This window comes from Mirounga angustirostris, unplaced genomic scaffold (genome assembly GCF_029215605.1).
Source record: "Mirounga angustirostris isolate CCGP_5_RB_7025 unplaced genomic scaffold, mMirAng1.0.hap1 SCAF_13, whole genome shotgun sequence".
Taxonomy (NCBI): domain Eukaryota; kingdom Metazoa; phylum Chordata; class Mammalia; order Carnivora; family Phocidae; genus Mirounga; species Mirounga angustirostris.
The window spans coordinates 38745834-38756141 of NW_026991721.1; the positions used below are offsets into that span (position 1 = coordinate 38745834).

The window sequence follows — 10308 nt, forward strand, 5'->3', positions numbered from 1 at the left end:
GTGGGGCGTCTGTCCTGTGTCATGCTGAGATGGTCCCCCTACACCAAACCCGGGGGCCCGGGCTCCGCCCGCACGGGGGTGTCCATCCATCTCCCCTGGGGAACAAACGAGCAGTCCTTACACCCAAGACTGAGTAACACACACTTTTCAATAGTCAATCTCTTCAAGCATTTATTAGACACCTATTAGGTGTCCTCCACCAGCCCCCGGGGACAGAGAACTCAGTGACTGGGTGTCCCTGCCCTCAGGGGACTCACAGCCCAACTCCTGAGGGCAGAACAAAGAGGAAGCTCAGTACTTGTCAGGCAGGCCAGGGGGTCGGAAGTAGTTGGGGTCTTTGCCACTCCGGCCCCATTCATTGGCAGCCTGGTCAGCCTTTGAGTCCTCCACTCCGTGGCCACTGTCTCCATACTTAAAAAGGTCTGTGACTCTCTGAGAATTCTCTCTGGCATCGCTGGAATGGAGGGAAGCAGGTAAGAGATTAATCAGGGGCTGATGAACAACACCTCCACCCTTCCTATCTCTCCTCTTTCCAAGAAACTAATGAATCTACAAGAGGCCAGGTTTAGAGACGCTAAACACTGATCATTTCTGGGTACAGCCCAACTCAGCCTGGCAGATCCCCTTGTGCTGGGGAACCAGCACCCATGGGGGAGGGTGGAAATCACAGCTTGGCATGCTCAGCTCACCCATCCTTCCAACCCCAGCAGCTATGTTACCTGATCACTTTAGCAGCCCAGGCACCCCCAGGGCCCCTTTGTGCAGCATCATAGTTCCCCCGGGCATGAAAATATTTGTCGGAATTTTTGTAATTGGCTTCTCTCATGTCAGAGTAAGCTCTCATCATGTCTCTAGCCCCTGAAAGGAAAGAAAATAAAAGTGATCATCTCCTGGCAAAACAGAGAAAAATTTTCCTCCCAATGATTCTAAGATTTCAGTCTTTTGACAAAAACCTTTGAGATTATACTGGCTGAGATACATATTCCTTTACTTTTCACTCCCCTGGGTTAATGTTAGGAGAATCACACCGGGTGCAAGTTTTCTTCTTTTGATTCCATTCTAAGTACTGTTGCTACTTGGTTTTTGGCTGTGTGTGATGTGTATGAACAAGAGGGGGATGGTCTTTAAGGGATGCTTCGTTGTGCAATGAACCTCTACCTGGAAAGGGCAGGGAACCCTCTGACTGGGGCGTGAGGACAAAGGCAAGTCTGAGGGAGGCTGCTGACCCGGAGGGCTCCCAACCTAGTAAAGGGGAGCGATTCAGCGCTGTGGGCAGCGTGAAGACAGCTCAGTTCTGTGTACATCCGAATGTCTGGGGCAAATGTGGCACCAGGAGACTGTCAGAACTCAATCATCAGGTGATAAAGGTGAATTCTCCCAAGAGAGCTTCACAGCATCAAATGCAGAGAAAGGGCAACTACCCCAGCTCTAAAGTTCAGCGTTCTCCCCAGGAAACTGAAGAGTATTGCCCTCTACACAGTGCTTATGCAGACAAACTGAGAAAATACACGTGTAACTTCTAGAAGGTTGTAGGTGCTCACTATGCTATCACTTCTCTGGGCCTTAGGAAGGCTGGGACAAAAACAGTAAAGGGACTAGGCTCAGAGGAAGACCGGAGAGTTACTGACTGAAGGAATCCGATCAGGCTACAATAAGATGAAGACTTTCAAAAAGTAACTTAATAAGCAAAAGAGAAAAATCTACTGTCAAGTTGTAATCCTAGTTTAATATCCATGCGATCCCTTATCTCCATTTTATGCATTTATTAATTCTGGTGTTTAGAAAGAGCATTCTTATTGAACCTACTCCCTCCAAGTTACAGATTTAAATAGGTGGCTGGAGGCCCCTTGCTTACGAAGTCCTTCCAAAATGCCTGACATACTGGTCCCTTGTGGGGGCAAAACTGGAGGCAGTGGTTCCCAAGCTTGAGTGGGCACAAAAAGCCCCCGGGGTGCTTGGTAAAGGCCAGATTTCAGGCTCAGCCCCGAAATGATGATTCAGCAGAGGGGGGTGTGTGCTCCCAGCATCTGCATTTCACAAAGCACCCCAAGCCCCAGGCGATTCTCATGCACGCGGTCCTAGAACAACCCTTTGAAAAACCTTGACCTAAAGATGGAAACACATTTGTAGTGGTGCCTGTGAGAATTTAGAAAGGAGTGACAGCAAACTCTTAAAACAGTCATCAGTGACTCTCACAGAAAAAGAAAAAGAAAAGAAATGATTTTGTGAAATACACAAATCTTGCCGCTGAGTCTGACTACTGAGGCGCATGTCTCTTGCTCTCCTGCGCAGCCAGGTCTCAGGCCCGCAGAACCTGCATCATGGAATCCTTGTGCCTTTCGTTGCGGGGAGAGGAGCTCTGCAGAGTGGCCTTCCGCCTCTCCCACAGCCTGACTCTCTGCCATTCACTCAGATAAACAAGAGGGTTGTGTGTTCCCAAACCCCGCAGTCGGCCATGCGCTCTCTGCTGTGGGAGGCAGGACAGTCCTGTCCTAGCAAAGTCTGGGGGGGCTCCACCACTGGGGTGAACCCTGCTCTGCTTGAGGACTTTGTCAGACGCTTCATCTCTTTGTGCCTCAGGTTCTCTGTTAAGGGGTGATGGTGCCTACATCGCAGGATCACAGATTAAAACCTGAGGATGAAAACCAGTTCATCCATCCACGTGAAGCTCTTAGAACAGTGCCTAGCACGGGCCAAGCTCCGTTCATCTTGGATGGGATGACTAAGTGCACAAGTTTGAGGCACCCCTTCCTGGCTGCCTGAGACCCAGCCATGAGCTGTCCCTGCTTTCCCACTAGGCGGCACTCGACTCCCACTTGTAGGAAGGGAGCCGGCACCCTGGACCCCACATCTATCTCTTCCTGCTCCTGCTGCAAGTTGAGGCCCAAACTTTATGTGACCTCCAGCCTGGGGATCTCCATGGAAGAGTGCACTGCCGCCCAGAAAAGCCAGGGGTGGAAGGATAGGACACCTGTGGTTTAAGGGGAAAAGCCACACGCAGTAAGTAAGCCCTAGAGACTTAAGGCACAGTATAATGAGCACCAAACAATATTGTATCATAATTATCAAACGTGCTATAGCCTAGAATTGAAGTATTTCAATGACTAAAAGGAAAGGGAAATTATGTAACATGAGAGAGGTGCTAATTATAGCTACAAAGGCAATCAGATTGAATATAGGAATGCATCAAATTAACACGACATACACCTTAAACATACATGATGTTATATGTCAGATACAGTTCAGTTAAAAAATCAAGAAATAGAAAGCCTGTGAAACTGCTATCTTGAAAACCACACTTCTTCGCGTCCCACTTGCGGCCTTTGCCCTGTGTGGATGTGGCCTCTGCTCTGGGGAATCCTGGAGGGAGGCCAGGTGCGGCCTCCCCCTGACCCCCATGCTTTGGGCCTTACCTTGACCAGCTTCCCTGAGGAAGGTTAACCAGCTTTGGCTGCTGACGCCCAGGACCAGGGAGCACAAGAGGATGCCCAGGAATAGCTTCATCCTGCTGCAGAGTCAAAGAGACACACAAAGATGATAGGTGTTTAGTTTTGCTTTGGATTGGTTTTTTCGGGGAGTAATGTTGATCCGATCTTGTATTCCAAAACTAAGCCACACTCAATAGTATCTATATCTGTAGATCTACACACACATACACACACACACGTGTGTACATATATACCTGTGTATGTACATATATGTGTATGTATTATATGTAGAAAGAAGTAGACAGTGCGTATACATATATTAGGCAGGTGATACGCAGATACATAGAGAGAATTCCAGAGGGTCCACGTGTCCATTTCCACTTGCCTCATTGGAATCCCAGTATGAGAGACTGCACTGCGCTTCTAATATAAACCACTTTCCCTTTCAGGCATCACCTGTGGCCCTGACACCCACTGTAAAGAAAGCTTCCAAAGAAGCATCTGGGCATTTTGTGACCATATACCAGTCTGTCGAATGAGATGAGTGAAACAATGCACAAACCTTTGCAGAATGCCTGCTCTACCCATCCCTGAACTCTCACCGAGGAAGTGCACGACTAAATCCCAGTCCCAGAAAGTATTCACATCTGCTGAATCCTAATTGTCAGGCTAGGAGATGCAGGAAGGAAGCAGAGAGCTGGGACATAGCGCAGGAATGCCGTGGGGAACGGGAGTCTGCAAAGAGAAATCGTGTTGGAAAGTTCTAGTACCTCACCTTTGGCTGTTGCTTCCCAAGGAGGCTCCTGGTGAAGCTGAGCTGCCTGCCCCTCCTGCCTGCTAAGGGTGCCCACAGTATATATACTGACGCTTTGCTAGGGGAATGAAGCGGAAGCCAGGTTTGAAGCAAAACACTGAGATTTGGGAAATTCCCCTTGGCCAGAACACAGCATCCAGAATATCGGCCTCTTTCTTCATGTCCATCTAATTTCCCAGGTTGTGCAATCTGGCAGCTTCCAGGAATGTAGCAAACGTGGGGTTTTCTGCCTGTTTTCAGTCTCACTCTTGGTGAGGAAAGGTTTCCTTCCACACACAATAATGTATTGACAATGGGTGTGAAGAGTAATCAATATTAGAAAAGAGATTTGATTGTCTCAAGAATGAGAGCGTAGAAGCCCAATGGAAGAGCAGTCTCCATTGAAGGAAGAGATAAGGATAAGCTGGGACCCCAGGGAGCAGGAGAAGGACAGGAAGGACCAACAACCAGGAAAATAAAGCTTCCAGCACTCAGTGGAGTGGCCTGGATGCTGGAAAAAGGAGTCCTTCAGACTGGAGTGTATTCATGATCAGTTGCTGGGGGAGCTCCTAATGGCAGGCTTAAATGGAGGACACGCTGGTCCAGGAACATTGAATTTCTTTGTAGACATTTGCTACAGTGTCACAGAGAAATGATCCATCCTAAAAATGATCAGAAAATCGCCCACTGGCTGCTAAATTATGAGAATAGAAGATTCAGGAGAAAGTTGGATGCCCGACAAGAACATACGGAACAACTGTTTCAGCTGGAAAAGCAGGACTGGGCTTTACTATGTGAGTTTAGGAGGATTATGGTGGGAAGAAATTGCATGCAGACGGTATCAGTGGGATGGAGGCCCTCGTCCACTCACCTACCCCTTCCCTGCCCCTGTTTGTGAAAGGGGAAGTTTAGAGGTCATCGGATTTCCCTGGAGAAGAGAGGATGGTGCGTGTGTGATGTGGTAGCAATGATGGGGGGTCCAGAGGACTGACCTGGTCCATGACACACTGACCTGGGGCCCCGGGCTGGAAGCCTAAGGAAGTAGGGCCAGGAAGGCCCAGCCCAGGGAGTGCTAGCTCAGGGGTGTGGCCTGGGGTGCATCCTGGAGACAAGCAAAATGAGCAGGCATTTCAGATGCAAGACAAGTGCCTCCAGGGCTGATGCAAGCAAATCATGGAGACTGGACAGCCCAGAGGTTGGAAGATGCTAAGTAGTAGCCAGGAAGGAGGTAGGACTCGAGCTCCACCAGGAACCCAGAGCAGAAGCAGGAGGCGGACTTCTGATTTGTCACAAGACTAGAGGAGTTATGGGTAGGAGACTGCAAAGGGGAGGCTGACCCAGGATGAAGCCAATCAGGCAAGGATTCCACTAGTGGGAGGGAATCACCGTCTTAGGTTGGAGCCTGCCAGCACTAGGAGTGATGCCTCTTTCTGGGTCTGGGTCTTATTTGAATAACTGTAGGTACAACGAGATGAGAGGTGTAGGGCAGACAACTGTCAAAGGTTCCCTCTGTCCCTGTGGTTCTTATCCAGGGCAATGCTGAGCAGCATTTGGACATTCCCCACACAAATCATTCCCTGGGAAAGGTGGGGTCACTGAGGTCTGCCCAGTCTGGGACCCTGAGCTGTTTTGGCTCCCTTGGTCCTAGGAGTAGACATGTGGGGAGAAGGGCAAGTGTCAACCCTCCAGAGCCAGTGGTGAAAGGGAGTTTGGGGGCTGCTTCCCAGGGGAGGCCATGTGATGCCCATGCCCCTCCTCCCAGGCTCCCCAGGGCAGAACTCCTGGGCCAGTGATCCCATCCTGTGACAATTCTTTTACTCCCTTGGGGCCATTCCGTGCTGGAAAGCCCTCCCCACTTTCAGACAGCATTCCAGTCATTCCCTTCTTTGATAGAAACATTACAGAGAGCGCACGAGGACACTTTCTAGACCCACGAGGAACTCCTCACAGGGGCTTGGGCAAGCAAGGCATGGTCTCTTCCTTTGTTCCGTCACGTAGTCTCTCTTTCTGGAAGAGACACTGAGCTCCCTGCAGGGCCAAGCTTAGAACAATAAACAGGAGGGACTGGGAGCAATTTCCCTTGTGTCTCCTGCCAAAGAAAGATGTTGGCACGGTGGTATCAGATCTCCAGGCCTTGGAGAGATCTCCCGAAGTCTGCCATGAGTCGCTGTGTCCCGGACTCCAGAGACTGTGTCTGTTGGGCCTATTGTGCCAACTTTGTTAGTAGTGAGAAGCCCTTTCCCTCTCAGAAGTGACCTGGTTTCCAGAAGACCTGAGACGGTCCCCCTCCTCTAATAGGGCCGTGTGACCAGGCTGTGGAGAGGCCTCAGAGACCTCCCTTTTCTCTGTTACATGAATTTAAGTGGATGAGAGGAACACCAAGCCTATGAAGAGCCAGAAACCAAAGTTAGAAAAGACGCCCCACAGGGTACCGTGATCAAGCGAGGATGGGAGGCCTAGGGCCCAGACTCAGAGGGCCAGCCGAAAGAATGATCAACAGTTTCATGAATTTCAAATGAGAAGAATAACGTAACGTTACCTACCTGCGAGATTTGCACGTATAAGAAAGAAAAATTTGGTGATTCAAATGATGCAAATATGTTCTGAGCACTTGGAAAGTACTTAATACACTGAACTCTTCTGGCTTAGCCAAGACAACTCATAGTACTTTATACATTGCGGGAGACAGGAAGATTATTTAATAAATTGTACGGAGGCCACACATCATGAACACTTTAATAAGTAAGATTACCAAGCAAAGTTCTATCTTTAAAGATCCTGGTTTAGGGGCTCCCGGGTGGCTCAGTCGGTTGGGCAGCTGCCTTCAGCTCAGGTCATGGTCGCGGGGTCCTGGATGGAGCCCCTCATTGGGCTCTCTGCTGGGCGGGGATCCTGCTTCTCCGTCTCCCTCTGCCTGCAGTTCTGCCTACTGTGCTCTCTCTCTGTCAAATAAATAAATAAAATCTTTTAAAAATTAAAAAACAAAATAAAGATCCCGGTTGAAATTTTCAGGACACAGCAGCATTCTTTCACGTGTTTGAAAGTGTTATTTCTGGGTGTCTCTGAAGATCCCTTTGTTAGAAAGAACTGTGGGGGGGCACCTGCTTGGCTCAGTTGTTAAGCATCTGCCTTCGGTCAGGTCGTGATCCCAGGGTCCTGGGATCCAGCCCCACATCGGGCTCCCTGCTGGGCGGGAGGCCTGCTTCTCCCTCTCCCACTCTCCCTGCTTGTGTTCCCTCTCCCGCTGTGTCTCTCTCTGTCAAATAAATAAATAAAATCTTTTAAAAAAATGTGTATCTTAGAAATAATGGAATATGCTATTACAATGTAAACTTATACAGGTCCCCTCTCATTATATTTCCCAGGAAGAAATAATGGGCTTTGAGCTATTGTTCATCACCAGGTGTGCCGGCAGTGCTCCTGAGCTGAAGTTGAGCTTCAGCCCGGCACCCCCAGATGTGCAGGGCCTCCCCAGAGAGGAGCAGGTGTACCCACGGCTGCCCCTGACAGTGGCCCATGTTCCAAGCCCCGTCTCTGGATAAGGTGTCGCCCCACCTGGCGCAGCCACTGCCCCTCCCCAACCTCAGTGTCTCTCTAGTAGACCCCCAGAGTGCCCGAGGGCCCCTTCTCTTCCTGCCCGGGCCTCTTCTACAGGGTCCTGGGCGGGGGGGGATGTGACCAGGCGGTGCTGATCCCACAGGCCTGCCCTGCTACCTCGTCGTCAGCCCTGGGGCTCACGCGATCTGGCTGCTTCTTGGATGCTCTCCCTAGGACGTGGGGTACGTGGGGCCTCTTGGTCCTCAGCTGTGGGACAGGGAAGAACCTCACTCTACAGCCTGCTTTTCAAACTCGGGTGCCAAGGGACCCCTTTCACAATTCTCTGATTTCCCGAGCTTGGTTTTTGAAATCTCTAGTTAGGGGAACGAAAACTCAGGTGTATTCTGAGAAGAAAGTATATGTGTACACACAGTTCATGATTTAGGGCGTGCTGTCAAAGCATGCTGTTTAACACATGTTTGCAAAGCCTCCTGTCAATGACCCACTTGTCCCTTGGCCGAAAGAGCTGGGCAAAGTGACAAGAGCTCGAGGCTGGCCAGAGGGCCTTGTTCCCAAATGACCTGACGTGGGAGGGAGCCGCCCTGCTCAGGGATCTTTCCTGAATCCCCTGCAGGCACCGACTTAGGAATGTCCGAGTAGTCTGACAGGGCCTTTCAAAACCTCCAACTCACTGCCTTGTCGGGAAAGATGCTTGCAAAACTCACTTATCCATCCATTCACCCATTCACCACCTATTGAACGAGCTCCCAGAATGCGGCAGGAACTGAGCCGGGCCCTGGGAACAGAGCAGGTAATGGCACGGAGGACTTCAGTGCTCCTGTCCAGGGAGCACCTCCGTGGGAGAGCCATTATTAAGCTCTGCATGTTTGCTAAAATGGAATTAAATTATATCGTACATTGACTGGTCGGTGTGCTAGCCTCCTGCCCAGTTCAGGTGGCAGGTGCTTAGCAGATGGCGAAGAATCCAAGTGCTGCCTCCCGGCGGACGGGATTTGAATGTCAGCTTCGCCACTGATTTGGTGGCAGGTAAGAGTAGAAACGAGGACAGATGCTCATGAGAAGTTGTTCAGGGACAAAGCAGAATATCAGATGATAATTCTTATATCCCCGCCTTTGCTTACGTATTCCTATATGTACATACACTTAGAAAATAGGCCAGAAGCCAAACAGGAAGGTTCTAGGAGGTTCTCCCCGCCCCCCCCCCCAATCCAGGCTGATGAAATTTGCACTGCTTTTTCTTTTTCTCTTTATACTTATTTTGTATTTTTCACGTTTTCTTCAGTAAACATGCCCATTCAACTAAGGCTCTTTAGACTTGACTATATTCTAGGCATTATCCTAGGCGCTGGTTGTTAAAGGTGAGAAAACCAACAACCCAGTTCCTGCCCTGATTGGGATTCCAGTGTTGAGATAAGGAGAAGCTGCAAATGTCCAGTCATCATGTGATTTACATGCATGTGCCTTTCTCCTTCATCACACCCCCCACAACGGTAATGTGCAAATACATCCATACACATCAATGGTGTATCCACATCAATAAAGATTATAATGAGATACAAATTGGTCAATGAGTCAGGGTGCCATGTAAAGATATAGAATGGAAGATAAGAGGAAAGGGATGTTGCTGATGTCCAGGTTCCACATTCCATCTGTTAACAATCCTACTCTGACCTTTTCTCTCCCATGTGATTCGGTTTTGTCCTAGGCCTGCCTGTCTTTCAGGGCAAACCCATATTATTCCAGAACTGGGCCTTGAAAACCACAGGCCCTGCTGATCTCTTGTGAAGGAAGTTTCCTCAGCACAAGAAAGAAGAGTTGCCCTCTCCTGCAGCTGCAGGAATCGGATAGGATAATAACAACTGTATGCAGGGAAGTTACTGCCCACAAAGGAGTGTTCTGAAGTAACAACAACGTTACTTCAGACGTTGTTACTTCAGAGGTTGTTACTAGGTCCCATGAGAGCAACCCTCTAGCATTTTATTTACTATTTAGACATTAACGTGTGTCTTTGGAAAAAAAACCTTTTTTTGATGGAAGCTCTTAGACTGGGAACATGGGGAGCCGGATGCTGCAGGGGGAGGAGGGGACGTGGAGCTGGTGGGCACACGGCTGGTGGGCGTTGGGGCCGGTGCCATCCCGGAGGACTGAGTGACACTTCACGGTGACATAAGGACATGCATCCCCAGCAAGCATTCGTTGATACACAAGGCATTCTGCCGATGTCATGCTTTCTGTTCTAATACATGTAACATGACTGCTTCTTGTTGTTGTTTTTAAATTTTTTAAAAAGATTTTGTTTATTTATTTGAGGGAGAGACAGAGATAGCGAGAGAACACTCGTGGGGAGGAGAGGGAGAAGCAGGCCCCCAGGTGAGCAGGGAGCCCAACACGGGGCTCGATCCCAGGACCCTGGGGTCAGGACCAGAGTTGAAGGCAGACCTTTAACCTACTGAGCCGCCCAGGTGCCCCTGGTGTCTTATTTTTAATCATTTTTTCTATTTGGTTATTTCCAGTATGGAGAAATGTGGT

The 10308-nt window shown here is 49.4% G+C and overlaps 1 protein-coding gene across 1 annotated transcript; it reads right to left on the reverse strand.

The window, feature by feature from the left end:
* Window positions 1-144: 144 nt before the first annotated feature.
* Window positions 145-4272, reverse strand: LOC135362352 (serum amyloid A-2 protein-like). The gene is made up of 4 exons (XM_064576774.1): window positions 4204-4272; window positions 3414-3508; window positions 720-858; window positions 145-454 (listed from the first exon to the last, which is right to left on the reverse strand). The coding sequence occupies exons 2-4, from the start codon at window positions 3502-3504 to the stop codon at window positions 292-294; spliced, it is 393 nt and encodes a 130-aa protein (XP_064432844.1). The 5' UTR covers window positions 3505-3508; window positions 4204-4272; the 3' UTR covers window positions 145-291.
* Between the last annotated feature and the right edge of the window lie 6036 nt (window positions 4273-10308).

Bases quoted from the DNA above. Each gene is read 5' to 3' on its own strand.
- LOC135362352 (XM_064576774.1), bottom strand. From the start codon at position 3,504: ATGAAGCTATTCCTGGGCATCCTCTTGTGCTCCCTGGTCCTGGGCGTC. The intron at 859-3,413 runs GTAAGGCCCAAA...CTTTCCTTTCAG, and splicing joins CCTCAGGGAAGCTGGTCAAG to GGGCTAGAGACATGATGAGA. The intron at 455-719 runs GTAACATAGCTG...CCTCCATTCCAG, and splicing joins TGGGCTGCTAAAGTGATCAG to CGATGCCAGAGAGAATTCTC.